The following is a 27,138-nucleotide window of genomic DNA, read 5'->3' on the forward strand; positions in this document are numbered from 1 at the left end:
GTGATGGGAATACCCGGCGGATCTTGTGGACTCGTTGAGCTCTCTCGAGTGGATTAGCTACCTCGGGTACAGGTAGGTAGATAGATAGGGGATCGAATTCGTCAGACAAGGATAAGCCGTGGCTGTCGAAAAGGAAGAAGATTCAGAAGAAATGATGAGAAATGTTCGGATAAGGTACAGCAACTCTTTGCAGTTCCTACCTACTGTGGTAGCTGCATGACATTGCTGGACTTTCCTGAACCAAAGCACCTACAGTTGCCGGGGGGTGGAAGCAACGAGAAACATAGGTATTCGCCTACGACGGCCGCGATGCTGAAGAAAGTACCCCGCACCGCTACTTTGGCGCCAGCAATGACCTCTCAGCAGGTAGCGTGATACCCCGCCCGGCCCGCTGGACCTAAAAATTGGTTTGCTGAGGTATTCCTCGGAGGAGAGAGGGGCAAACGTCAGGCAGGAAGAGGAACAAGAAACATCAACAGTCACAAACCGAAATTCCTCCCCTCCATATCCCACACCGCGTCAAAGCTTGAGCTTTTTGCACACCCCCTTTCGACACAGAGAAGCTTTCTTGTCTCTTTTCTTGTTAATTTGCACCAGCGAGCACTAGTCTCTTATTTCTTCCCGTCTTCCTTCCTTCATCATGTCGTGGCAAGGTAAGCTCACTCACTTCGCAATCTCCCACCCCCACGAGGGCCGATGCGGGCGTTGGCAGCTCTCTCCCAGGAGAGACGGATGGGGAGGGAGAAGCCAACTCCGAGGGGAAAACCCCCCCACCTCGAGCATCATCAGGATGAGCTGACAATCTCTCTCTACAGCTTACGTTGACACCAGGTAGCTTTGCACCAGCTTTTTGTTTTCGCGGCTTTCGCATCGCGAGGGATTGTTGAGCTATAGAATGGGCAATGGAGAACTGACGTGGGATCTGTAGCTTGGTCGGCACCGGCCACATTGACAAGGCCGCCATCATCAGCATCGCCGGTGACAGCACGTGGGCGTCGAGTGCCGGTTTCACCGTATGTGATCCCGCCTCCAATCGCCAATGAATCTCTAGCCTCAGCACCGTTACTGACAATCTGTCTTGCGCAATATAGCTCTCCGCCACGGAGATGAAGGTCGTTGCCGACATTGTTACCGGAAAGTCGGACGTCAAGGACAAGGCCTTTGCCGATGGTCTGTTCATCGGCGGCGAGAGATACGTCATGGCCCGTGCCGAGGAGGGTGCCATTTACGCACGAAAGGTTGGACACGCATACACATTTTGAAAGCACGAGAAAAACCTGGCATCATCCGCAGAAGGGCTGACTTGAAATCGTTTGAATAGGGCAAGGAGGGTATCGCCGTCGCCAAGTCGACCCAGGCCATCCTTCTCGGCCACCACGGCGAGAACGCGCAGGCCGGCAGCGCTACTCTGGCGGTGGAGAAGCTGGCAGACTACCTCGTCAGTGTGAGCTACTAAGAATACCAGCCCGGATGGAGGAGATGACGGCGTAGAGGAGGGGGCACGCGGGGGGATTTTTGCAGCTCTAGGAAATAAACCCCTAGAGTTTACTGTGTGCGAGGCAGGCTGGGCATCTCGCTCCCGCGTACACACGAGGATGTTGACAATACGAATCGACGAACACTAGATTAGCAAGAGTTTACCAATGGCGGAATCTTTGCTTAGCCGCGGCTACGTTCGAGTCCGAAATGCGTCAACCCTATGTCAATGACGTGTATTTCCGTCCTACGTGTGTGCCAGATGGTTTTCGAGTGTGTCTTTCCGTTCATTCATTATCTTTGAGCGAATTCCGTCGTCCCAGACAGAGGTCTCGCCCTTGCTCTAAGAACCGAAAGCAAATCGGCGTATAATTACAAGTCTTATCAAATCATAGGTTCAGGACCCAATCTGCGCCGTTATGGTATACAATCCCGTCTATACGTTATCCTCCTCATTCCAGTGGCTCCCCCGAAAATCATTGATACGTTGATACATCCCCCGCCTGCCTGCCTTCCAATGGAATAATTACACGGGCAACTCTGCGTTCCGGCGACCGACGCCAGACCGATCGACCGCGGTGCCGATATACGGTCCAATGACGGGGATATTGCGCGCGAATGCGGCAATCGTGCCGAGGAAATCGCCAAAGAGGACCATGATACCGTAGAGCTCGACGCAGAAGCCGATTAGGGGCCACCGTAGCAGGATCAGGGTGAGCCCGCCAAAGAAGGCGGCGGTGCCCTTTGCCTTTTGTTTCCGCGCGAAGAAGAGAAGCGTCTTTTGGGGTCCGATGATGATTGTCAGGCCGATGAGGAAGAGGATCTATTGCGGTGTAACAGTCAGCTTTTTGGTTTCGCAGGTGCGTAGCAGGATATTCGGTCTGTCGTTTCTTAAGATGTCCTGTGGTCAGGGAGGAGGGAGGAGAGGGTTTCGTACGTTTCCCATGGCCAGCCTGAGAAAGGATCGTGTTAGCTCTGTCGCGAAAGCCAAAGGGAACGAGTTCGCGAGAGACGACTTACATTGCTCGGTCAAAGAACAGCATCACTCCACCGATAAGGAAGAAACCTCCTGTCAAAAGCGCAGAGAAGTTAGCCTCGGTGAGTCCTACATGTTGTGTATGCTACACGATGCGCCAGAAAGCTACTGGCGACGGCGCAAACGTACCTCCGGAGCAAAAGATTACTCCAATTTCTGTAAGAACAAAGGTCAGCTACGGTCTTTGACGGGTGGTGTAGAAGCTGCGCAACGTGATTTCGGTGCGGTATTGCCTGTGACGGCTTGGCAGCGCAAAGAGACGTACTTTGAGAGTCGGACATCCACATTGACGCCATCTTGGGTATATGCTCCTAGCTTCGGTCGAGTTGGGGTGGTGGGATGAGAAGGGAGCTTCGATTCGATCGGATCGTTCGAGGGCAACGTTTCTTCTTGTCTTAGTAGGAAGGTAGCTGTATAAACAGAAGGGTCGGAAAAGGGCGCTGCAATCGCGAAAAAGGAGGATGGGAGATACGCGAGAGAGGATTGGCGTATCGTAGGACTGAAGTGAGCTGCCGTAATTTTTTAGATTAGGCAAAGAACAGATCACCAGGGGGAAAGGTGCCGGCCGCTGGCATGCGAGCAGGGGTCTTTGCTGCAGTTCCTGGTGCTTGGCCGCGCCGTCACAGAACGAACCTAACTCTTGGGGGTTTTGGGGTGGTGTGCAGTGCACCAAAAGGCACTAAGATTATGTGGGTTCCTCCAGGTAGGCCAGCCAATTACATCGTGGCTTCAATTTTCCCGCGATGGATTTAACCCGCGCTGCAGTTGGAAAAAATCAACCTGCTTCTTCAACATCAACTTAGTGTTGAGTTCGCCTTGAAGAAGTCGACGACACGAGCATCAGGACCGGCCCGTTGGCGAGTCTACTATCATCAACAATACAGTCAGGAGATACTGTTCAGCCTTTCCTATGTGGCGTTTATTGATACATGGCGCAACTGGTATCTCAAATGCTCTTCGTGAGGTTATCCACCTGAGCACCTGTTGCGGTGTAAGATTTGGGAACACCTCATGACGGAGCATTTGAGCTCTACCAAGGAGATGCATGCGCGTTCCTCTTCGTGGACACAAGACGGTAGCATCTATATCACCAGCTCCGATATAGACGAGCAGGATCGTCCCCCGGCCATGGTTCCGGATTCGAGCAAGTCGGGAAGCTCTACATCAAAACGGTAAGGAAAACATAACTGCATAGCAGTTCCGCCGCGGCGGCTGTAGCTCCAAGCTATGGCAACTGAGTATCGTCTCTCAATACGTTCTCGGTAATCTGTCGATTCACAGGCGAAGAACAACAGTTTATCACGATTAAGCCGGAGTGTCATCTAACACCCTATGCTGAAAGGCGCAGGGCTGCATAGTTGAGATTTGACTTTGTTGGTCGCACATACATAGATTGCCGCAACCCAGTGGCTGATTCATAACAAATATAACCATCGTATTGACTTGGAAAAAAGGCTTGTTCCGCTTGAAACCCCCGGTGACTCCGAACCTTGGTTCATGACCATAGTCTTAAACCCCTTTAACGCCTGAACTATGAAAGCTGCAGCATCGTGCCTCACGCCGCCGCCGTCGATGTCCGACCGACCCATAAGATGGTATCCGTACGATGTGAAGCAGTAGACACTCCTTATTTGAGAACAGTATGCGCACCACGCGCTTCGAGATACTGCTCAGCCGCGCCCTGCGGCAGAGTCCGAATCAGCCCAAACACCTCCTTGTCGTGATACCTCAGTCGCGTCTTGGGATCGATGTACGGCGCCGGCAAACCCGTGATATCGCAATACCGCTTCGTGTGCGCCAGCGACGGCGCCGACTCGACGTTGGTATACGTAACACTCGGGCCCGAGCCGCCGGCGGCACCACCACCGTTGGGGCGCAGGCTCTTCTCGAGAACGAGCTTCGACAGACTGCGCGAGGCCTGCGCGAGGTTCGGGTTATTGTCGTTGCTGCCGCTGCCGTTGCCGGCGGCGGGCGTCGAGGCGCCGCTGGTGGAAAGGCCGTCGTCGTCGTTGCCGCCGCGGCCGCCTCGCGTCGTCCGCGCTGGCGTGGCTGCGGCGCTGGCCTCCTCTTGTTGCGGGGTCGCCAGAGCCGAGGCCTCGCGGCGGGAGGCATCGCCGAGGATGGTCTTGATGTTCTTGTTGCGGCGCTGATTAGGTTTCCAGGACGGGTTGCGGAAGCTCTTATGGATGGAGTGGATGTCGAGCTCGTCGAGGAGGGCTTGGTGGGCTAGTTGCGCCTCTGTAGCTTCTTTAGGGGCCGCCATTTTAGTTGGAATGTGGTATCGTGCGGTTTGGGGGTTTCGAACTGCGATGATACGGCTTTGCTGTATCAATTGGAGGCGGATGGCTGGTTGCGCAACATGAGGGAAGCAGTGACCGGGTAGCTTATTCTGCCGTCTCTCACCGCAGAGCGGGAGCTCGGTGTGATCGGTGAGATGTACCTAGAGCGCCGTTCGACTTAAGTCATCAACGATTGCGGCGGGGTACTTGTTACTGAGTAAACAAACACACCACAACCACAAATACGTGCGCAACAAAATGGTATGATACCAATCGTGGTCGCTCGCAGTGCAGGTGGATAGACATATTAATGCATAGAATAGGAGAGTCCACACGAGCACCAACAGAACCTGCTGCTTTCTCGCATCATTACCAATGTGGTATGTCGTTCTCTAACAACCATGGGTCACCACGGCTTACACAGTTCTAGGAGAAACTCAACGAGGCCGTCATGGTCATGAACAGGTCACTGCAGGTAAGTCGCTTTTTCTCTATTCTTGCCAATTTTGCGTGGCTGATGTCAGGTTTAGGAGATCAACATTGAGAACATGAATGTCGAGCTCGTCGCTCAGATGTTCAAGAACTACCAGTCTAATGTCTTGTTCCATCTCGAGGGTACGTTTCTTGTCATTACGCAGACCTTGGTGAAGCAATTTTAACACTGGAGCAGCTACGGACAACCTGAAGCCGCCTGCCTGAACATGGCGAAACTCGTCGTTAGGTGCTGGGTGTATGGATGAGGAATGAGACAAGACTGATGACATTTCCGGCGCACTTCACGAGCCGTAGAGCAGATACCCACTGAGAAGCCACCACTGGAGGATAGCTTCGGAATCCTGAATTGACCGCATTTCCCACCCTTCCTCAAATGACCATGAATAAAGGCAGTCACAAGTTTGGCAGATCTGAGATAGAATGTGATCGTTCCCATTTTGAACACCACACCGAGGGGCGAGACGTTGGTTGCACTTGATTCACCCACCTATTACTACTACCTTTGCTACGCTAAGATCGCGTAGCTGCGCTGCAACCCGAGCAGCACAAGCCGGTAGGGGTCCACTGAAATTTACAGCCTCGCAGCCTCGCAACAACGGCGCATCATAACTTCATCAACCGTAATCAAGTAGACGCATTGAACGCGACGCACGTGACGTAGACGCTCCCTACCTTAACGAACCTTCCCGTTGAAGACGCCGCCAGCTGGGAGGCTTCAAACTTCATCATCCACTGCCCGTAAATCACCGAAGCATGGTCCGTCGCACTGCGACACCCTAGACCTTTCCCAACACACGAACATCGCGATGGCGCCCTCAGCTACGGGCGAGCTCCCTCCTCTGCCAGGACCTCCCGAGAGAACGTACCCGCCAGCCAAGATCTTCCAGGTCAAGGAAGCCAAGTTCGAGAAGCCGATTCCGGTACAGCAGGATGGACGGGAGAAGGCATTGGCGCAGTCCTCCCGAGGCGCGGCCATTGTAATCGACAATGGTAAGCTTGCAGGAGTTTCCGAAAACGCACATGGCGGAGCGGCTGTCTGACTGACTGTCGATAGGATCTTCGGCCGTCCGCGCAGGATGGTCGTTTGAAGAGAAGCCGAGGCTCAACATCCCACCGATCATGGCCAAATACCGCGACCGAAAAGCCGGAAAGACGTATTCCTTTGCAGGCAGCGACTGCTATGCCGACACGACTGCGAGGAGCCACACACGTTATGCGCACGAGCAAGGGACGGGTATCGTGAGCAATTGGGATGTCATGGAGCATGTTCTTGACTACATCTTTCTCAAGCTCGGCTTGAACGGAGATGATGCATCCATCGACATGCCCATTGTCATGACGGAGGCGGTAGCCAACTTGCCTTACTCCCGGAAATGTAAGCTGGTTTCTCGCAGCATTTGAAGATTAACAGCTGACGCATCTGTAAAGCTATGACAGAAATCATCTTCGAATGCTACGGCGCGCCCTCCCTAGCATACGGCATCGACTCGCTCTTCTCCTACACACACAACAAGGGAAACACTGGCATCGTAGTCTCGTCATCCTACACCTCGACACACGTGATACCCGTTTACAACCACAAGGCCCTGCTGAGCCAAGCCACAAGATTGAACTGGGGAGGATGGCATGCGGCAGAGTATCTGCTGAAGCTGATTAGGCTCAAGTACCCTGCTTTCAATGGCAAGCTCAATGTGTCCCAGGCCGAACACATGCTCCGCGACCATGCCTACGTTTCAAAAGACTACAATACCGAGTTGGGAGGCTACTTGGACTGGACCGGCCTCGAAGACCGGGATATTGTCATCCAGTACCCCTTTACAGAGGAGGTTATTGTGCAAAAGACGGAAGAGGAGTTGGCTCGCATTGCTGAGCGGAAGAAGGAGAGCGGTAGGCGGTTACAGGAACAAGCTGCGAAGATGCGCCTTGAGAAGCTCATGCGCAAGGAGAACGAGCTCGAACAGTACAAGAAGCTTCAGGTCAAGCTGGAGCAGCAGACCAACAAGAAGGAGGTTAGGCGGCTGCTCGATAGCAACGACCTTAAGGATGAAGCTGCACTCGAGAGAGCGATCGCCACCCTCGACAAGGCAGTCAAAAAGGCGCGCACAAAAGACGTTGGCGGTGACCCTGCAGAGGAGCAGCAAGAGCCGGTATTCGACCTCCTCGACGTACCAGACGAGGAGCTCGACGACGCTGGCATCAAGGCCAAGCGCCAGCAGAAGCTGATGAAGTCCAACCACGACGCGCGCGCGCGCGCCAAGGCCGAAAAGGAGGCCGAGAAGGCCCGCGTCGAGGAGGAGAAGCGCCTGGACGTGGAGCGCCGCGAGAACGACCTCGAGGGCTGGCTCGAGGAGAGGCGCCAGGCGCGCGAGGTGACGCTGCAAAAGATGAAGGAGCGTGAGCGCCTCAAGCAGGACCTGGGCAACCGCAAGTCGCTCGCCTCGCAGATCCGCATGAAGAGCATCGCCAACCTCGCGTCCGACAACCCGGTCAAGAAACGGCGCCGCGGCGGCGACGACGACAATTTTGGACAAAACGACGACGACTGGGGCGTGTACCGCCAGATTACCGTCGGCGACAACAGCGATGACGAGCAGGAGGAGGAGAACCTCGAGGCGAACCTCAAGACGTACGAGGAGGACCTCCTACGCTACGACCCGGACTTCGGTTACGAGGACACCCACGAGGCCAAGACGGACTGGTCGACATCGATGCTCCACGCGTTCGCGCGCGGCCCGCGGCCCTTTGACGCCGGCTCCCAGGCCGAGCTGAACCAGATCCACCTCAACGTCGAGCGCATCCGCGTGCCCGAGGTCGTCTTCCAGCCGTCCATCGCCGGCGTCGACCAGGGTGGCCTTATCGAGATTGTCGGCGACATACTCAACCAGCGCCTGGGCGGCGTGTCGAACCGTGACGATTTCCTAAAGGACGTCTTCCTCACGGGCGGCAACACGCTCTTCCAGGGCTTCGACGAGCGTCTCCGCGAGGGGCTGAGGCCCCTTCTCCCCGCCGGCGCGCCGCTCGCCATCCGCCGCGCCGAGGACGCTCTCCTCGACGCGTGGAAGGGCGCTGCCGGGTGGGCTGGGTCGGATGCCTGGAAGGCTGCTACTATTACGCGGGAGGAGTATCAGGAGAAGGGCTCCGAGTATCTCAAGGTGCGTTTTACCCAAACCATTCCCCCTCTCCATTTTCGGAACTAGAACGACAGGCTAACAACATTCAATCATAGGAGCATGACCTGGGCAATACTTCGTATGTATGATTACTTTAACAAAAGAAGAAAGAGGTCACAGAGGGGTTGGCGCTTTGCAGCAGTGGCGACTTTTTACGGCTAGGGAACGGGACGTCTTTAGGGGTGAGGGAAAGAAAGGATGGGAGAAATTCAAATGCCGGGCTTTTTATGTCAACTTATCTTTACATTTTACACGTCCTTACCAGTCTGCCACCAGTTTTATTGATGAAAAAAAAAGCCAAGCTTTGCGATCCCTTCACGACCTCGACATATTTGGTTCCACGTCCGTTCGTATTTCCCCCCGAGTGCAAAATTTGACGGGTTTCTTGTCACGTCGCGCCGCGTAGATGGGGAAGGACGAAGATGATCAGAAATATGACATCCATTACAAGGCCATGCAAAACAGAATTTCTGCGGAGACTAATCTGTAATGAGACGTTCGAACGATGCCTGGGTGTTCCTTGGCTACCAGGCAATGAAACATGGTCCGAGGCGATGGCCATTGGGCCCCTTTCTCGATGTACATTTGCGTGTAGAAGCGAGGGGGAACGAATGACAGAACTCGAGACAAAGCAGGAGCTCACCTCGAGGTTCCCATCAGGTTCCAACCAGGTCCTTCAACTTCCACCCTTTGACACTCTTCACCTCTCGTGTCAATGTTACAAGCACGAATCCCTACATCGTCTCTCTTTTGAAGAACTCAAACCCGAGGGCATTGCAAACAAAACACCCACAACGGGTGGATAGAAACCATGCCGGTAACGCCAGTCCACTAGTAATATCTTGACAAACCATTGTACCGCAACGCCAGCGACGTGAAAACCATGATTCAAATGCGGCGCGCCCTCGTTTTCTCGGCGCGCTCACATGGACGCAGTCGGAGCCGGAAGGCCATCCGGCAGCGACGGGTCGACGGGTCCATCAGGCTCACGTTGCGGCTCCTCCTTGGTCGCAACCTCGGGCCTTGTGAACTGGTCTCTCTGCGCAAGCTGCTCCTGGGCCTGCAGACCGGCCACTGCCTGCGCAACGGCCTCGAGAGGGCCAGCACCCGCACTACTAGGCGGGGCTTCAGGGCCACTTGTCGGAACCGAAGGAGGCGGAAGTGCAGGTTGCTGGAGGTTGACGTTGGGCGGCGGCTGAGGGATCTCGGTCTGAAGATCGAGCAAGCGCGACTGGAGGTGAATCACGTACTCGCGCAACGCGTAGTTCTCTGACTGCATCGTCTTGTACTGACCCTCCATTTCCATATAGTCTCTTACTTGCTGCTCAAGCTTCTTGATGTACCCCTCCTTTCGCTGACGGAAAGCTCTCTGCGGCGCATTCAAGTTAGCTTAAGTTCATCATCAGGTCGCATTGGACATTTGTGGTGGGCGCGCTGGATGCAATCGGCACTGTCGCAGTGATTGGTTGACGAGCCAGTAATAGTATCCCATGTATCAAGAGCACTGCGACAGTTGTCTGCAACACGCGTGAGGCATATCACGCGCCATTGACCCAGCGCAAATCTTCCCAATGGTTATCATCGTACCTGGGCAGCTCGGTTTTGCGCGGCGCGCTTGGATTGTGACAGTTCGCGCTTAGCTTTGCGACCCTCCGCGCCGTCGTCCAAGTCCATTTCTGTAGGAGAATGGGTAGGAGGCGCAGTGGAAGGACCGGCAGTCGTCACGGGAGGCGCGATTTGCTGCTGCGGTTGAGGTGGTACACCGGCGGGCATCATGTTGACGGCTGAAGCGTGCGTGATTCGAGCTCGGAGATCAGGGTGGATATGCGCTTCCGGGTCGGCCTGGTTATTAACTATCGGCGGCAAGACGTCAGTGGGCGAGGTCGAGCCGTTACTATAGCCATGTGCGGGCGGCGGTGGTGACGCGGTCAAAGGGTTGGGAGCTTGAGGGCGAGCTCCGCGAGCTGGGCCGGTCGCGTTGTCTGTCGAGCCGGGCACGGTGTGCTTGCTTAGTAGCTCAAGCTGCGCGCGCAAGTGGGCGTCTATGGACAGCACATATCATGTCAGCAAGCAGTGTCCAGGTTCGGTATAAAATCAGAACTCGTCATCAAGGACCAGTGAGATTCAGGGACCGTTTTGGCTTGAAAAGGTAAGATCAATCAAGGCTCCAAAGACTTGAGATTTTGGCGTTGTCGCCGGAGCAGCAGGGATATGTGGGGATGGAAGATGCGCCGTGAGACGATGGGAGAAGGTTTGAAGATGGTCCACTCGACAGCCGCATAAGCCGGGTTTCTGTCTTTGATTCGATCTGCCTGTTTCAAGCTTCTGTCCACACAGAAAGAAACGAGAGCAATCATGTATCTCAGACAGCTTCTGGCCTGCAGTAGTCGCTGATGGACGGGAAGCTGATGGGGGGAAGGGAAATGATTACATATCAACGCTGGCGAGAGGTAGCCAGGCCTCTCCTGGGATATGGCAGGTAATGATGATTGTAACGTAGTTTAAAGTGAGAAAGAGGGTTCGTCTCACTCAAAGTACATGAGATCCGAGCCAAGTACAATGTACTGAGTAGTGAATGAAAGATGAGGTAAGGCAAAAGGCTAGGGCAGCTGCCGGAGGGCGGATTTGCGAAAGAGATGGAGAAGGGAGAGAGGGCAATGGTCAGAGAGGAACGGTACGGGATCGACGGGGTTTGGTAGAACGCTCGCTGGTCAGGCGAAGCGGCAAGTTGGTGGGATGAATAGATCAGGACATGAGGATAGGAATCGGAAAACAGAGAAATGAGAAAGGAGAAAGGTGAGTGGTAGCTTACCTGTGTTAGTGGTGGTATTCGCAGAGGACGAGGGTGAAGCGCTCTGCATCTTCAAGCTCCGGTTCTGACTCAGCATGAAGGGAACGGAGGATTGATTACTACAGGCACCCGACCAGGACTTATAAAGAGGGCCCGGATGATGAGACTGGATGAGACGGAGTACCGATGCGGCAGTTCAACGAATGTTTAGGTAATCGTCTGCGACCTTAGCGCGTCGTAGAGGAGGGGAAACCTGACGAGGGTGTGGGTAATTTGTACGCGGTAACGTAAGGTATTCCGTAGGTACCGTACCTGTTCCGGTGAGGTAAAGACCCAAAGTATGAGGTGAGGCGGAGGTAATGGGAGGTAAGAGAAAGGTCGGGTCGCGCAGCTTGGACCTCTTTTTTTTTTTTTGGTGTGTAATCCGCGGCAGAAGCATGCAATCTGCGTCGGGTCTGATCTGCTGCTTGGGTTGGTGACTGGTCCGCTTCCCCAGGTGTTGCCAGGTGTACCGTGTGGGAGAAGCTTTCCGAGAAGAGGTGGTTGGAGAAGCACGTTCGACGCGTTGAGTGTATCGAGTTGTCCTGTTTTTGTTGCTTGCCTGCCAGTCTTTCTGTCCAAGGAATTGCAAATGAAGAAAGGATCCAAGGTGTTGGCCGAGTGGGAAGAGAGCAGAGACGGAAAAAAAAACCGCGTGGCTGGGAATGGAGGATTTGTTGGTTGTTTGATTGATTGATTGGGAAAGAAAGAAGAGGGACGCGACGAGGAGGAATCTCGGTAGGGCGGAGGCAGGCAGGTGCAGGCAGCTCGTTGCTTCCAGGTTGTCGGGGGAAGGCAAGGTGCTTTGGCGTGTGTACCTGCTTTGAGCTTGCCATGTACCTTTCCTCGGTACGTACCTGACCTCACTCCTGCAAGTCCTGCCCCGACCCGATGTGAGGTACCTTCCAGTGTGCCGTCAAGCGGGATGAGGAAGGTGACTGAAAGCGCTCCCCGGAGCCGACGCGGTCAGGTCAGGTCAGGAAACACCCGGCCACCTTAGTCAACACAGGAAGGTCCCACGTGAGCAGGTGGCTGTACTTTGGAGATGAGGTAAGGATGCAGACAGATCATCTAGGTTGTAAGTCAAGCTCTCGCCCGACGAAGAGACGAAAGAGCTTTGCTTCGAGCCATAGGCGACCAAGCAGGCTAGAGCTGCTTGTGTGCCTGCCAGTCTGCGCATATGGACTCTGAATCTACCTTCCCTACGTGCTCATGTACCTGGCTTGCAGCTGAAAGCCCAAACTCTGAGCTGAAAGCATGTGTGCTCGCACCGCGACAGCTCACTTACATCTGCGGTGTAGCCTCACTTTCTCATTCGGGCAGCGTTGGTGAAGATGCTGTGTCAGGCAGCACGACTCTGCCACGTGATTACAACCGGTGTGCCTCGTCAGTTATGGTCTTCTGTTGCTGTACTCAACATCCCTATCATCGTTTCTCTTCGTACTTCGATCCTACAAGAAGGAGGTAGTCATCCCCCCTAGTTACCTACCAGTAGGTAAACAGCGCAAGATACGGAGATAGGAGAAACAGGGGCGGCAGGAACAAGATTATGGGAACACGTTACACTTAGATCTCCGGAGCTTGTTGTCAGCAGCGGAACAACGATAATTTATTCCCCAGAGGATTCTTTGCATGTTCAAATCCATGTCGTTCATGAATCCGAATAGTCAGCAAGCCTGGTTTGTCAGCATCCAGGGAATGGCACGTTCCGAGTTGCGACAATTCATCCACAGACCACAGGGAGGAAGACTAATTGCGGGCCAAACTGGCCTACCTGAGGTCTACTGGTACTTACATCATCCAGCAGGTTTCTCCATAGGGACTAACCCGACAGTAAAGGCTGCTCGTGATTGGAAGGGCGACGCGACGGACTTTACAAAATGGCCGATGGGTCGATGACAGGCAGGGCGAGACGACTGGAAAAGTCGCCGGAGCCACTCGGCACCCTTGCAGGCCGCAGACAACAGACCAGAACAATCGTGGAAGAACTTTGCCTTTGCCGAGTACCTTATTCCCGCAAATCCGACTGCGAGGTGTGAGAGGTGAGTGAGTGCAGAAGTAGACTGAGGGAACGTTGACAGTCAAATAATTAACCGACCCCTCAACGGAAGTACCAAGCTTGAGTAGGAAATATCCCGCCGAAGCACTCGTGGCTTGCGCCGGGCATCAAAAGCTACCTGAAGGGTACGGATGTTTAACCCAGGCATGGAAGGCAACTCGAACAGTCGTATCCGTACGTAGGTACGGAGTACTGCCAGGAAATCCCTCTTTTCCTTCCCATGCGTGTCATGCTGAGGTGGAAAGCGGCGGGAAGGGATGGGGGTGCTTACGGTATGCGGGCTTTCCTCGGTCTACACGTACCGCGACTCCCGGTGTTTGACTTACATAAGCCCGATGGCTTGGCGCGTCTGGCATGCGGCGCCAGGTGCCCTGTGCTGCAGCTTTGGCGGAGTCCGTGCGCGGTTCTGGAAGACGACCGTGACAACACAAACGCTTCAAGGTTCACTCACACGGCCCTTTTTTGATCAACCAATGACATATTACACGTAGGGTGATGCGTTCCATCTGCTGCCGTCCCGTTCGGATGTGCTGCTGGCTTGTCACCGGCGAATCGAAATTTGGAATTCAGAAGAGGCTCATTCAATGTTGCAAATATGTTCTTATTTGACTAACGCAAGGTAGGGTTCCCGGTTAACTAGGCGTCTGTCAATATCGCATGATGGAGCGGTAGTCCGCGCGCCCTTCAGTCAGCACCACTGAATTGACTGTAACGTTGCCCAGTCTCTCTTCTTCGACATCGAGCTTGCATTTGCGAGTGCCCAGTGCGGCTCCGTGCAGCTCGACCCTTCGGAAAGCATCTAATGAAATTTGCGAAGCTATCGACATGCTACGATCTAAGTACCTCGTTGTCGATGAGAATGGATTCTTTGTGAGCCACAAGTACGAGAATACAATTTTAATAAAACATTAGGCATATCACGATCAACCTACACCCCAACCTCACGTCCCTCCACAGGTCTGTGTTGATGGAATGAGGCAATGGAGTGCGACTTAGAAAGTGTACTCCGTGGACTAGTACCATCACATTGCAGTCAACACCGATATGCTACCGAATGGCACCTAGCCGAACAGGCCTCCAAAGTCACGGCTTCTTAGGCGGCTCCTACAGATCATCCATCATATCCGTACTCTATAGAGTATATACGGAAACGGAGAACGGGCGGTGTGTGGCTGTGATAATACACTTGATCCGGTTGTATCTGGGCGAGCAAATCTTTCACTGAAGTAAAACCAGCGTATCGATACAGTCAATGAAGAAACAAAACTTGTACTTGTACGGTGTTGTTCAAGGAGCCATCAGTTGGGCTGACGATCGAATTATATACTCATCACTGGTCAGTGGCCGACCCTTGTAGTCTGATACCTTATGCTACAGGCATATCCCGATTATCATGAAGACTTGAACAACTTGCCCCCTTTCCAGACATGGGTGATATTCTCCTTGTCCGTCAAAATCTCAATATCCTCGAGCGGATTCCTTGCAACAGCAATCAAATCCGCATCATACCCTTCCCTAAGCTGACCGCTCAGCGGCGCCATCCCGCCCAAGACCTCGGGCGCGTTCGCCGTGCCAGCCTCGATGGCCTCCAGCGGCGTCATGCCATTCTTCACCGCCCAGTACAGCTCTCGCGCATTCTTCCCGTGCGCCAGCGGCTTCGTCCGGTCGCTGCTCCACGTGTCCGTCCCGAGCGCGACCTTGACGCCTCTCCCGATGGCAAGTTGATACGAGTCCGTCGCTCTCTGCACGAGCTTCACCAGCTTCCGCGCCAGCGGCGGCGGCAGCTGCGACGGGTCCGCGGCCAGCGTCATGATGGCGTGCTGCGTCGGCACAAACACAGCGTCCCGCTCTAGCATGAGGTCGACGGCCTCGTCGTCTAGGTAGCACCCGTGCTCGATGCTCTTCACGCCCGCGCGCAGCGCAGCCATGATGCCCGCTTTGCCGATGGCGTGGGCGCCCACGGCGCGCCGGCTACGGCCCGCTTCCTCGACGATGGCCTTCAGCTCCTCGTCGGAGAATTGCCTGTCCTCTGGGTCGTCTAGCAAGCTGAGCACGCCGCCGCTGGAGCAGATCTTGATGCAGCGCGCGCCGCGCCGGACGAGGAGGCGCACCTGCTTCGTGCAGTCCTCCGGCCCGTCGGCGATGGAGCAGGCGCCGCCGCCGCACTTTGCAAAGTCGAGGACCGTCTGCATGGGGAGGGTGTGCTGGTCGCCGTGCCCGCCGCTGATGGACATGGCGGCGATGGAGGAGTAGACGTTGGGTCCCACGAGGCGGCCCGAGTCGATACCTGGGCGGAGGTCGCCGGCGTAGCCGCCCAGTTCGCGGACCGAGGTGTACCCCGCCATGAGGGTGGCCTCGAGATCCTGGACGATGACGGCGCCGATGAGTGCGTTGGAACCGGGTAGGACGTTGAAGATTCCGTCGCTGAAGCCGGTGACGACGTCGATGCCGAGGAAGTGGACGTGGACGTCCCAGAGGCCCGGCATGAGGACGGGAACGTGGAGGGGCGTGAGGGAGCGGTATTTGGAGGGGAGGCTATCGCGCGGGCCGACGTGGATGATCTTGTCGTCTGAGATGGCGACGGCGGCGTCGTGGACTGGGGTGCCGCGGCCTGGGATTAGGAGGTCAGCCGTGATCAGGGTGATGGCCGTTCCTGCTTCTGGCTCATTCTGTTCTTGTTGTGAGGCCATTGCCTGGGTTTGTTGGGTGTCTGGCGGCGTCGTATCCATTGGTTTCGGGTTTGATACGGACTGTTGCATCCCATGAGGTTGATGTGGTACACGCATCTTGCACGACTTGCACGGCGTCCAAGGACTATGGCTGTCTAGGTCCTGAGTAGATTTCTTCTCAATGGAAAGGTACTAGCAGGCGCACACAATTGAGCTGAAGCTGCAAGCAATTAGCCAAGTTAAAGCCACTTGAGATGAACTTTGAAAGTTGTGTTTCTTACATCATGAAAATCTATGTTCGGGGCGTCATCATTTAGTCAAGTCTGAAAGTGTGTGGTTTGGTGAGCGCGGGGTAACGAATCTTGACCACTCTGCAATCTACCTTACCATGTTACCAACCTCCTCCACCCCGGTATCCGGGAAACAGGCAACGTTTCCCTATATTGGCACTTGAGCTGGTCAATGGATTGTCGCTGCAGATACGTGCAGGGGGATGCGATAGAGCGGCGCGGTCTGATAATCGACCTTCCAAATGTAGGAGCGTAATTATAGGTAAGCTCAACTCGAAGCCGATGTATGCCCTTTTGCGCGAGCTTTGGATACTATAAAGCCATTCCCTCCACCTCTATTCTGATTATCGTCAGTTTCGGCCTCGTGATCTTCATGGCCGACATTGTCTCTGTGATTCTCGCTAAATATGGAGTACCTTGTGGCAAGCAGGATGCAAGACAGTGATAGAACGCATATCGGAGGTCAATGCCTCTGGCTTTCAATCATGATTTATCAATTGCGGCTTCGTCTCGAATGCAGAGTTCAGGGTGCTTGACTAGTAGATTGGTCTATTGATCTCAGTAATCGAAGTTGGACTCTGAAGCTACTCTGTCTTGAACTCCGACTAGCACACCTCCGTGGGAATTAAATACTAGGTCTGGAAAGTACATCTAGTTCGTTGAGTGACCCAGGGCCCCTAAACAGTTTCCGGACTTCTTGAGAAATACATGAAGTCAATCATCTTGGCCTAAGCATATTGAAGGGCATTAGGGATGGAGTTTACACATGATTGCAGATGTCGAGCAAAATCCAACTGTTATGAGGCAACCTCGTCCATCTCATGCGTCTCCACATAAGCTCAACCGCAAGTGCCTACGACAGGGGTACACCTCTAACAACACCTCAAGCTTCAACCACACATCATAATCCTACATCTGCAATTCAACTACAAGAAAAACGTTACCCAAGTCCATCGCAACAGACACACCCTCAGAGATGAGCACTCCAGCCCGTACCCTCGTCCGCCGCATCGCACACTGTACCCCGCGACCTCTCACCTCGACACCATCCCGGCTCTCAAAAGCAGCAACATCCCCATCACCCTTACAAAACTTCACCCAGCTGTCCGCACCGCGACACCAGAGAACAATGTCAACCACACCCGCCACCGCCGCTCCCGTGCCCACGCCGCGCTTCTCCAAGGGCTCCGACGAGCCTTCCCTCTCCTCGACGCTCGAGACGCTGCTGGGACAGGGACGGGGCTGGGCGCTTGTCAACGACGGCGAGGCCGTGGAGCGGAGCTTCAAGTTCAAGAACTTTGCAAAGACGTGGGTGCGTATTTTTATCCTATCTCTTTTCTGTACTTATATGTCTCCGTGTGGCCAAACATCATGTCGTCATGTTCAATGACACTCCGTCCAAGAAAATGTGAAAACGACTGCTGACGAGTAAAAAGGACTTCATGACGGCCGTTAGCCTACAATGTAAAATCCACAACCATCATCCAGAGTGGTCAAACGTAAGCCCCAGCGCCCTGTCCTTCTCAAGATAATCGAGCAAGGAGTCTCCAAATCATAAAGACTAAAAACCGAGGCAGGTTTATAACACCACTTTTATCCGGTGGACGACACATAGCCCGAAGGGTCTGTCTGACAAGGACCTCAAGCTCGCTCTCATCTGCGACGCCCTAGCAAAGGACTTTGGCGAGGTCGAGGTGCCGGCTTCCGAGGCCACCACTGACACAGAGGTCGTGAGCTGCGGCATCCGTGGTTTAGCTGACAAGGCGGCGGGCACGGCTGGGGACTGCTGCACGCCAAAGAAGTGAAGCGGCCCCGGATAGTCAGCCTCACTTCGGATCCGAGGTCTCGGGGGGGGGGGGGGGTTCAGCTACTCTCCTGATCACCAAGTCACTGTACAAAAGTCCTGTACAACACTGTGAATACACAAAGAGAACATGCAAGCCATATAAACTGGAGTATAAGAAGAACGAATGTTGTGTTATGATTAAGTAATCTACTACAATGCCAGTTATATGGGCGGCCTTCCCAATATATACGACAGAATTCGCATACGTGGTTTCGTCTTTTTTCGCACAACCGTCAATACCTCTTTCAAACGCCGCCCCAATGATAATTACGTGACTTTGATGGTATGGCCTCGGTTGTCCGGGCCCGTGTCGTGTCGCTTTCCCTTGCGGTATTCCTTTCCTGCCGCGTTCTATACATCGTATCATGAGACACCACCCCGCGGCCGGTGTGTCCAGCAACGCGCTCTCAACCACATTCATGAGCGCGTCCGTCATTCTCTTCCCTCAATGCATACACGCATGGCCATGCTGGTTGGTGATGTGCGTACTTTATGTCGCAAAAGGGCTTTGCAGCCGCAGCAAGAGTAAATTTACTGAGACTTTTGCGCCTTGATGGCCTGAATCTTCTTCTCGCGGCGCTTCTTGTGGGCCTCGAGACCGGCCTCGGTGTCGAGGCAGTAGTCCCACCAGCGGAAGCTGGAGGCGTAGTTGCCGATGAACTTTTCGTGGTGAAGATCGTGGTGGTCGGCACCGGCCCAGAAAGGCAAGAAGTGGCGCAAGCTCCAGGGGAAGTCGTAGCCGCTGTGGGCGTCGATGGCCTGGAAGAGACGGAGGACGATCCAAGCATACATGGTCAGGAGGTGGAGGTCGCCGGTGAGGGTGACCCAGAAGATGGGCGAGCCGACGATACCAATGCCGAGGAGCATGACCTCAATGGGTGAGGCGTACTCGGCGGCGAGACCAAAAGGCGCAGAGTAGTAGTGGTGAAGCTTGTGGATCGCCTTGTAGAGAGGGCCGTAGTGCAGGGCGCGGTGGAACCAGTAGTGCCAGGTATCCTCCATGACGAAGAAGATGGAGATTTGCATGGCCATCTTCCAGAGAGGCGGGAAGGGGACGTTGTACTCCATGCCGCACCACGTGGCGAGAGGGTGGAAGAGCCAGATCTGGGGCAGTTCGACGGTGAAATGGCTGATGAGGACGACCATGGCGCAGTCCCATTGCTCCTTGAGTGTCGGCATTTTTTGCTACTTCAGCGTCAGCGGAGATATCCGGAGTATTGTGATGATAAAATTCGGAGGGTTGCTTACAGGCTGGATCTTGTACTTGTGGAACCAGGGGATGAGGTCGAAGATGATGAAGGGCAAACTGCGGCCAAAGTAGACCGTCTCGTGCATGACGAAGCTCATGATGCCAGTGGCGAGGGTGTCGTTTTGCATCCAGAGATACCAAGCCTATATGGAAGGTGTCAGTCGCATTGTCATGACGTTGGTTGGCACAGGCAGGCGATGAGGTGAGAACATACGGCCCAGAGGCGCTCAAAATAGTTGAGCTGGACATTGTACTTGGAGACCTCCTCGAGGACACTGAAGTACGGCTGCGTGTGGTTGAAGGCGGTGTTGATGACGGTCGAGTTGCTGTTTCGCACAAAACCAGATCAGTGACTGTTCGCTTCAAGATTGTGTTCGAGGGCTATAAAAGGGGCGCGCCGTGGATCGGGGGAAGAAACGGGGCGAAACTCACATGAAAGCGGCCATGATGGCGGAGCGCAAGTTTGCGACTTTGTGTGCTTCAACAAGTGCGGAATTATGGATGTGTATGGGAAAAGCCAAAGTTGGCGAAGAGGAAGCTGAGAGGGAAAGGAAAGACAGTCGCAACTCCTTCAACAATGCGCCGAGGGTGGTGTTTAGGTGGCGATGGGAGGTTTAAGGGAAAAAAGGACGGCGGGCGGCAAGGTCAAGGGTCCAGGGCCGGGTCTTGTTGAGGTTTTATCCATGGATCATTTCGGTTGACGGGGAAAGGAAATGGCACCTGCGTCTCTGGTGCTTGTCACCGCAGAGAGAGAAAGAAAAAATAAAAAAAATACTTACCTTACCTACTCGAGGTGACTTAATATTAGGTTAATTCTGGAATTGTGCTAGGTACCTTTTGAAAACGCCCCTGTGCATCTCTCACCCTTTCTGAGCGACAGCGTGGGGACGCGAGTTGGGATTTGCCCATTCTTGTGCCATGAGCCAATGGGAAGCTGCATCTGAACATCGAACCATGCAGCTCGTGGGTCCTTCCGTCTTCCGTGGTGGGCTTTGGCCAGTAGGAAGCAGGCGTGCCCTGGCGACTGGGTCGGGCGGTGTGCGAGATTTCGGGAGGCAAAAGGGTGTGTGACAGCTGCGCCAGGCGTTGTTGGCTCTGCCATTCTGCCAATCGTAGGGGGGCCGAGGGGAGGGAAAGGCCGAACAGGCGGGAGGCACGGGGCAAGGAAACATTTCAGGGATGGGACAAAGCTCATTTCTCTCTTATGCTGTTTCTGAGCTTCCAGCAAAGCCAGACACCTGAAATAAGGTACGTAGAGGTAAAGCTCCTAACGAAGCCAAGTAGTTGAAATCAGGTGGCGGCAGTCTAATTCAATGTCAACCTTCTTCATCGATCAGCTCTCAATGGAAGGTTTGAGCTGTGTTCAATGTTGGCATCATCTTCTCAGAAGAAGCACTGGTGCATGAGCATCGCGCCCCGTCGCGAGCAATCGAAGGAGGCCGATATCTGTTACCCTTCCAGGTGGGCAGGGCTGTCTTATCGCCATGCATGGAACGCCTTGCACCTCGCACCTCGACTTTTTGGCGCGCTCATCTTTGCACGAGTACGTACCCTCCCTCAACCCGAATACGATGAAGGAGGGGCATGTTTCCAGGTTGCGCGTCGCACGTCTTGCCAAAGGAATTCGCTATGGCCTAACGCTACCCGTTTCGCCCCCATTAGCTCCAATATAGCTGCTCAAAAACACAAGCCAGAACAATCTTCAATGACAGTGACATGCTCCACGTCTCCGAATCTACCACATCCAATTGCCGATGAGATCCATCTGACCTCCTCTGCGGCGTAGCCCTGACCCAGCTGTCAAGAGACCCGGCCGTACCCACGGCTGGTACGCTCCGGCAGGGCGAAGCATGGGGTGCCGTGGATGCTCATGTCAAAATGGCGTGTTCCGGTCAAACTTGATCCGATATTCCATGTCTACCTCGAAAAGCCTAGCTTGGAATTGACCGGCACTGTCTACTTTCGTATATTTCCAGTCAGCAACAATTCAAAAGTCCTCATTATCATTGTTTGTCAAGCACAAGTTGAGGCTAGGAGCTCATGAGGTCTCCTAGTCCTGCATGAATGATGAAGCCAGACTGACAAGCCCGAGCTCTTGTGTCAAACAAGCCTGTGGTTGCCACTAACCTGTCATTCTTAATAATGATAAGACCAGTCCAACTTGCTCCCATGTTGAACATCTAAACGCGACTAGATCTATTGTATCTGATGCCGGAAAGTCCCTTGCAGTCACATACCATAAACGCACCCAAAGCGCAACATGGCCGGTGACCTCAAAGAACTAAGATCAAAAATCGGTCTTCACGGTTCTTGAAGCAAATCAAGAGCCAAATCTATGGGCATGTTGCACAGCTCTTTGCGTCTACACGTCAAAGTGGACGTTGGCTTTCATGAGCAAAAGGTGAGTCGCGGCCCCTCATGACTTGACATTCTAATCTCAGCGTCAGCGAGGTATTTCACGTGCGAGTGACAAGCGAGCTGGCCTCGGACGGCGCAATTGCAGATTCCTATCGCTGAGTGGGATTCGTCAAGTACCCTATGTCAGTAAAGGTATCTTCAGATTTGGAACTCATATGCTCTAGCAAAACCAATGGCAACGCCTCTTTGGTTATTAAATGATGTATCTGATCTGCATGGCATGGTAGGCCTACAGTCGGGTTGGAACTGTCTGAACATGATGAAAGGACCTCAAAGAATGGAGATGCCTTTGAGGAGCTCGAATAGCTGAGGTAAACGAAACTCTTTTGCTATAAATCCAAACCGAGCCTTTTCATAGGTAAAAGCAAACGCAGGATGATTAGCTCATCCTCAACGAAAGGCACCTATTCTTACAGTCCAGCTCCGTCAGCGGCGCTGGCTGACTAAGTGACCCAGGAGGCCCCACCTGTCATCCCACGTAGGTTCTCTCCAGTCGCCGCTCACCGCGTTGTCAGCTGCAGGCTCGCCCAAGTTGCCCGGGGCATTCGCTTACCTGATGACGTCTAACCCAAACTTCTACTACTGCATTCTTCCATCAAATCCATCCTCACACGACTACAATCCTCACAGTCTCGAGAGTTCGATCACAACCGATCCATGAAAGTGGAGGAGGAGTGCTCTCTGAGTGAGAAGCTATAATGTCTGTTGTTGCCGAGTCAGTATTCCGTCCCATCTTTCCTTGACTTCCCGTCATCCCAAACAAAATATTTGAATGTTGACATCAACCCTTCCCTGCACCTAGCCAAGTCCGCCGCTTAGATGCGCAGCTGGATCGGATTCCACTAGGTCTGAGTCTATCCCAAGAAGATGGCGAGCTGTCTGCAGAAGAGCATGGCATTTTTCACTCGGCCACCGTAGACGCCCTGTCGTCGCCGAGAATTGAGGAGCTCCTACATATTGTTAGGGCTCTGTCCACCACCTCAACTTCGTCATCTCTACTCCCCGCCCAGAGGATTCGTTCTCTACTGCAAGAATCCAAACTTGCCGAGTGGGACTTCCAAGCGGAGCAGGATGACGAGGCTAGACGAGGCCCGTACCAGTCGGAGATCGAGTGGCTACTCGTCAGCAAGGCTACCGTTCAGACTTACGGTATCATTTTGAACACACTTCTGGATCAGATTATCCCTCTCAGTGATGAGATGTGGTACTGGGACGAGGTATTGAGCTCGTATACTTACAGCAGTCTATACACTGTCCAGACGTCACCGTTGCGTTTGTGGTCCTTGACCAAGGACGTCTATCACGAGAGCAAGCACCGAATTCGGAATCTCAGCCAAACGCCGGGCGATATTGTCGCATCCACCCGTACAGGATTATCGCAGCAATGGAAACAGTTTTACGGCATCGTACGGGACAGCATTCGGGACTCATCGATCACGACCCTTCAGCGCAAGGTCCTATCACCTGTGGCCCTTAGCCGCGGCGAGGCTCGGAGGAAATTGGCACATCTCAGGCGCTTGCGGGACATGATTGCAAGCGGTCTTGGTGTGCTCGTCGACGAAGGTTTAACTTTTGGAGGAGACGAAGACGACGATAAGAGCGAAGCCGGCGTCAACAGCCATGACTGGAAGGGCGTGGTTGAGCGAAGCGTGGCTCTTATGGACATGGTTCTCAAGGAGGCCTTGACTCTCGAGTCTGGCGTCAACGATTTCGAGGACAAGGTGTTCGCTGGAGTCGAGGAAGACCCCGAGCTTAGCATTCATATCGAGGACGCCAACGCTCTGGAAAAGCCCTCTGTGCTCGCTAGACGTCTTCTTAACCTTCTGGATAACGGCCTCCCCAACCACGTCATGTCTGCGCAGCTGCTTGTTCGAGAGAACGGCCGCCCGTCGAGATTCATCCGATACTGGTTGCCTGCAACAGCAGCACTCCTTTCCTCGACGACTGTCCTTCGACTTCTTGCCAACAGACGCGCAGAAATCATCAGCTGGATTCGGGATATTGGATCCACGGTACGAGACTTTTGGTTCAACTGGGTTATCGAACCGACACGCAAGATTGTTGGGACTATTCGACACGACTCGAGCAGCGAGATCGCCATCATGAGCCGAGACAGCTTGAAAGCCGATCGAGAAAGCCTGGAGCGCATGGTTGTGGACTTTGCTTTGGACAAGCCTCATTTTGCAGGCGACGGGTCTTCCCTCACCGACGCCCAGATCGAGATAATCCGCACCAAGGTCAGCGAGGGAGACGTCACGCCGGTTTTGCGTGCATACGAGAAGGATTTGCGGACCCCCTTTGTCGGGGCGGTGAAGGGCGACCTCGTCCGATCACTACTCATCCAGGTGCAGAAGACCAAGGTCGACCTGGAGGTGGCCATCAGCGGCATCGACTCTCTCCTCAAGAGCCAGGAACTGGTGTTTGGGTTTGTGGGTCTGACGCCTGGTGTGCTTGTCTCTATTGGCATTGTTCAGTATCTTCGCGGCATCTTTGGTGCTCGCAAGGGAGCCCGGCAAAGCCGCAAGACTGGACAGAGCATCAGAGTGCTGCGCAACATCGACCGGATCTTTTCAGAGGCGACGCCTTCTCAGAACAACCTCCTCTCCTACAAGGACCACGGCCTCCTGTTGTGCGAAGTCCACGTGCTGCGCAACTTGATGCAGAGAGCGCTGCCTCGCGACAGGCAGCGAGAGTTCCTCGAGGATTTGGATGATCTTGCCAACCTGAAGGGGATTCAGGTGCAAGTTAGAGCTTTGGATCGCATTCGCTGGGCGTACGCCAAGTGGCTACAGTAAAACAACGAAGGATGGAGAACCTCAGGCGCAATAGTGATTCGCATGGATACACGGTCTTACGGATTTGAGCTTCAGCATTCAGGTTATTTTACTACGCACAGCGGGAACGGCCTTTTTCGGTGGACCTGTACCACATCTGTACACCACTGGAGGCCTTCATGAATTGTCAACGGAGCATCGCACATTGGTACCGGAGCTTAGCAGGCGGCATTTGTCACTAGGAAAGGTGTTTAGACCAAAAGTTGAATTGAAGTGCAATTGAACGGGTTACGTATTGGCCAACGAGTGAACGTGACGGAGGCTCAACAACGTCTCTTGTGACCATGGAACGACCGCCACCCAAGATGCTCAGGCGACGGACGCGTGACCCAGTTCTGGCTGGATCTGGCTGGACCTGGACCATGAGGCGAGACAGTGCGATGACGTTTGGTGTGGCTTCGCTGGTAGCCTCCTGATTCCCGACAAGTCTGGCGAAGGCGGGAGACCGAGCACATCTGGTAGCAAAAGGGGTGTAGTGCCATGGCAGAGACAACGCATCGAGTTTTCAGATAACGACTAGGTTGTTGGACATTTTAATGCCTGGTGGCTGAGGTGTTGTTGTCATATCGCTTCTTTTTGGTGAGCGAGCCTTGCAAGACCCAGCCAGAACCGTCCTTGGATGGTTGCCATCATGGAAGTGTCCGTACGCTGAAATGCTGTATATTGTTCCCCAAAAATTCACTTGCTCGGTGTTCTGCAACAGGGTGCTTGGATCGACCAGGGAAGTTCTGCTTCTTTTAACCTTTCGCTCCCCTCCGACGCAGATCCGACGTCGTCGCGTCTACTCTCCTTGGCGGACACTGTGCCTTGACCAACTCACGGTAGTGAGTCGTGGCTACCTTAGCTATCTGATTTCACCGAGGCCTACCATACCTAGTGCCGGAAGCAGTTGAATTTTGTCACTGCGGATATTCAACAGCGGACTTGATTAGAACATCTCACTTTCCGCGGCGGGATTCACATTGCAGTAGGTACCGACTTCTCAACCCAAGACCGCTGTTACCTTAGGTAGCACCGCCAAGTCACCAAATCCCTCAGGCCCTGTCCCAGCACAAGCACAGGTCAAGTCGGATCGGTCAAGCAAGAGGCCGGGTCCAGTATCTTACCCCAGACGGCAGGCGCCACACTTGACCCCCCCAAAAAAGACCAAGCGATTCGACGCTACCTACCCACGTACGGGGATACGTACCTCTTCACAGTGTGGTGGACTGTACATTGCAGCGCCTCGCCTCGTCCGCAGCCCAGCACTTTACGTGCCTACCTTCACTATTCGTACATACTACTACTATTACCACCTACCTAACTACGACAAACTACCTAGACCCGTCTCCTACCAACATCTCAATCGCCTCTCCCCCAACCGCTGCCCGAATCCGACGACAAGATCACGACAATCACCCTCTCATTCGCATTCTCCCGATCTCAACTTGCCTGGCACGTACGTCGCTCGGAGCAGCAATACCGTCCCCTTTAGATCGGCCCCCTCGGTCTAGTCCCCATCAACATCCGCCGCCAAAATGTCGAGCAACCGCAACTACGACTTCCTTGTATGTGTCGAATGCCGCTGCCCCTCCTTACCATCGTCCCGCCCTTTTCGCTCAAGATACCGTCACCTACCCTCGAACACAGTCCTTTAGAGCATCATCCCATTTCCTCTTCCGCCGTGCGAAACATTACGGCAGGGCAAACATGACATCGTGTTCACATGTGGCTGACCAGCACCTCAGATCAAGCTTCTGCTGATCGGCGACTCGGGCGTAGGCAAGTCCTGCTGCCTGTTGCGCTTCAGCGAAGACTCGTTCACGCCGTCCTTCATCACGACCATCGGTATTGATTTCAAGATCCGCACCATCGAGTTGGACGGCAAGCGTGTCAAGCTCCAGATTTGGGATACCGCCGGCCAAGAGCGCTTCCGCACAATCACCACCGCCTACTACCGTGGCGCCATGGGCATTCTGCTTGTCTACGATGTCACCGACGAGCGCTCCTTCAACAGTACGTCGTTCCCCTTCCCATGCATTGCGATTCACTTGCACGACTGCTGGCGGTTCTATCTCGAACCGTGTAGTACTACAATTGCCATTGCAAAAGGAACCCTACATGATAGGATAGACATACGTGAACAAAAGACTAACGATACTCCTTCCACGCAGACATCCGCACCTGGTTCGCCAACGTCGAGCAACATGCCACTGAGGGCGTCAACAAGATTCTCATCGGCAACAAGTGCGATTGGGAAGAGAAGCGTGTCGTTTCGACCGAGCGCGGTCAGCAGCTCGCCGACGAGCTCGGCATTCCCTTCCTCGAGGTCTCGGCCAAGAGCAACATCAACATCGACAAGGCCTTTTACTCCCTCGCCGCCGATATCAAGAAGCGTCTGATCGACAACCAGAAGAACGAGCAACCCGCCGCCTCGGGCGTAAACGTCGGCGAGTCAAGTGGAGCCGGCGGAAAGTGCTGCTAAAGTAACGGAACGGGGCTTGGGCA

General features: G+C 54.1%; 12 protein-coding genes across 12 annotated transcripts; 6 read left to right on the top strand and 6 right to left on the bottom strand.

Annotated features, from left to right (window-relative positions):
• Nucleotides 1-640: 640 nt before the first annotated feature.
• Nucleotides 641-1,456, top strand: BDZ83DRAFT_748623 (profilin; the record flags this gene model as incomplete). Its single annotated transcript, XM_060513645.1, has 5 exons — nucleotides 641-653; nucleotides 816-831; nucleotides 929-1,013; nucleotides 1,092-1,238; nucleotides 1,322-1,456. The coding sequence occupies 5 exons, from the start codon at nucleotides 641-643 to the stop codon at nucleotides 1,454-1,456; spliced, it is 396 nt and encodes a 131-aa protein (XP_060369237.1).
• A 469-nt stretch (nucleotides 1,457-1,925) lies between these two features.
• Nucleotides 1,926-3,114, bottom strand: BDZ83DRAFT_71358 (Got1-like family protein). The gene is made up of 5 exons (XM_060511638.1): nucleotides 2,778-3,114; nucleotides 2,642-2,668; nucleotides 2,497-2,545; nucleotides 2,414-2,429; nucleotides 1,926-2,299 (listed from the first exon to the last, which is right to left on the bottom strand). Exons 1-5 carry the CDS (start codon nucleotides 2,806-2,808, stop codon nucleotides 2,003-2,005), a joined length of 420 nt encoding a protein of 139 aa, XP_060369238.1. The 5' UTR covers nucleotides 2,809-3,114; the 3' UTR covers nucleotides 1,926-2,002.
• Nucleotides 3,115-3,987: 873 nt separating this feature from the next.
• On the bottom strand, nucleotides 3,988-4,973 carry BDZ83DRAFT_71847 (uncharacterized protein). The gene has a single exon (XM_060512078.1). The coding sequence runs from the start codon at nucleotides 4,773-4,775 to the stop codon at nucleotides 4,140-4,142; it is 636 nt and encodes a 211-aa protein (XP_060369239.1). The 5' UTR covers nucleotides 4,776-4,973; the 3' UTR covers nucleotides 3,988-4,139.
• On the top strand, nucleotides 4,916-5,713 carry BDZ83DRAFT_607036 (DASH complex subunit Dad4). The gene is made up of 5 exons (XM_060507405.1): nucleotides 4,916-5,052; nucleotides 5,115-5,171; nucleotides 5,222-5,266; nucleotides 5,322-5,406; nucleotides 5,462-5,713. Exons 1-5 carry the CDS (start codon nucleotides 5,050-5,052, stop codon nucleotides 5,488-5,490), a joined length of 219 nt encoding a protein of 72 aa, XP_060369240.1. The 5' UTR covers nucleotides 4,916-5,049; the 3' UTR covers nucleotides 5,491-5,713.
• A 379-nt stretch (nucleotides 5,714-6,092) lies between these two features.
• Nucleotides 6,093-8,483, top strand: BDZ83DRAFT_569138 (uncharacterized protein; the record flags this gene model as incomplete). Its single annotated transcript, XM_060504156.1, has 3 exons — nucleotides 6,093-6,276; nucleotides 6,341-6,661; nucleotides 6,715-8,483. The coding sequence occupies 3 exons, from the start codon at nucleotides 6,093-6,095 to the stop codon at nucleotides 8,481-8,483; spliced, it is 2,274 nt and encodes a 757-aa protein (XP_060369241.1).
• Nucleotides 8,484-9,378: 895 nt separating this feature from the next.
• Nucleotides 9,379-11,317, bottom strand: BDZ83DRAFT_748628 (uncharacterized protein; the record flags this gene model as incomplete). Its single annotated transcript, XM_060513646.1, has 3 exons — nucleotides 9,379-9,825; nucleotides 10,044-10,498; nucleotides 11,269-11,317. 3 exons carry the CDS (start codon nucleotides 11,315-11,317, stop codon nucleotides 9,379-9,381), a joined length of 951 nt encoding a protein of 316 aa, XP_060369242.1.
• A 3,336-nt stretch (nucleotides 11,318-14,653) lies between these two features.
• Nucleotides 14,654-16,370, bottom strand: BDZ83DRAFT_72044 (amidohydrolase). The gene is made up of 2 exons (XM_060512273.1): nucleotides 16,296-16,370; nucleotides 14,654-16,234 (listed from the first exon to the last, which is right to left on the bottom strand). The coding sequence occupies exon 2, from the start codon at nucleotides 16,129-16,131 to the stop codon at nucleotides 14,737-14,739; it is 1,395 nt and encodes a 464-aa protein (XP_060369243.1). The 5' UTR covers nucleotides 16,132-16,234; nucleotides 16,296-16,370; the 3' UTR covers nucleotides 14,654-14,736.
• An 834-nt stretch (nucleotides 16,371-17,204) lies between these two features.
• Nucleotides 17,205-18,163, top strand: BDZ83DRAFT_607050 (pterin 4 alpha carbinolamine dehydratase-domain-containing protein). Its single transcript, XM_060507406.1, has 3 exons — nucleotides 17,205-17,616; nucleotides 17,741-17,803; nucleotides 17,882-18,163. Exons 1-3 carry the CDS (start codon nucleotides 17,281-17,283, stop codon nucleotides 18,107-18,109), a joined length of 627 nt encoding a protein of 208 aa, XP_060369244.1. The 5' UTR covers nucleotides 17,205-17,280; the 3' UTR covers nucleotides 18,110-18,163.
• Nucleotides 18,164-18,681: 518 nt separating this feature from the next.
• BDZ83DRAFT_648172 (fatty acid hydroxylase) lies at nucleotides 18,682-19,845 on the bottom strand (the record flags this gene model as incomplete). The annotated part of the gene is made up of 4 exons (XM_060510157.1): nucleotides 18,682-19,335; nucleotides 19,399-19,542; nucleotides 19,614-19,725; nucleotides 19,832-19,845. The coding sequence occupies 4 exons, from the start codon at nucleotides 19,843-19,845 to the stop codon at nucleotides 18,682-18,684; spliced, it is 924 nt and encodes a 307-aa protein (XP_060369245.1).
• Nucleotides 19,846-20,158: 313 nt separating this feature from the next.
• Nucleotides 20,159-20,613, bottom strand: BDZ83DRAFT_72058 (uncharacterized protein). The gene has a single exon (XM_060512288.1). The coding sequence runs from the start codon at nucleotides 20,569-20,571 to the stop codon at nucleotides 20,260-20,262; it is 312 nt and encodes a 103-aa protein (XP_060369246.1). The 5' UTR covers nucleotides 20,572-20,613; the 3' UTR covers nucleotides 20,159-20,259.
• A 1,732-nt stretch (nucleotides 20,614-22,345) lies between these two features.
• Nucleotides 22,346-24,889, top strand: BDZ83DRAFT_607059 (ATP synthase regulation protein NCA2). Its single transcript, XM_060507407.1, has 2 exons — nucleotides 22,346-22,532; nucleotides 22,620-24,889. Exons 1-2 carry the CDS (start codon nucleotides 22,516-22,518, stop codon nucleotides 24,610-24,612), a joined length of 2,010 nt encoding a protein of 669 aa, XP_060369247.1. The 5' UTR covers nucleotides 22,346-22,515; the 3' UTR covers nucleotides 24,613-24,889.
• A 1,279-nt stretch (nucleotides 24,890-26,168) lies between these two features.
• On the top strand, nucleotides 26,169-27,115 carry BDZ83DRAFT_648174 (putative Rab/GTPase; the record flags this gene model as incomplete). Its single annotated transcript, XM_060510158.1, has 3 exons — nucleotides 26,169-26,198; nucleotides 26,379-26,646; nucleotides 26,805-27,115. 3 exons carry the CDS (start codon nucleotides 26,169-26,171, stop codon nucleotides 27,113-27,115), a joined length of 609 nt encoding a protein of 202 aa, XP_060369248.1.
• Nucleotides 27,116-27,138: the final 23 nt, after the last annotated feature.

The sequence above is a fragment of the Colletotrichum acutatum genome, assembly GCF_030867785.1.
Source record: "Colletotrichum acutatum strain CBS 112980 chromosome Unknown BDZ83scaffold_13, whole genome shotgun sequence".
In the NCBI taxonomy this organism is placed as follows: Eukaryota; Fungi; Ascomycota; class Sordariomycetes; order Glomerellales; family Glomerellaceae; genus Colletotrichum; species Colletotrichum acutatum.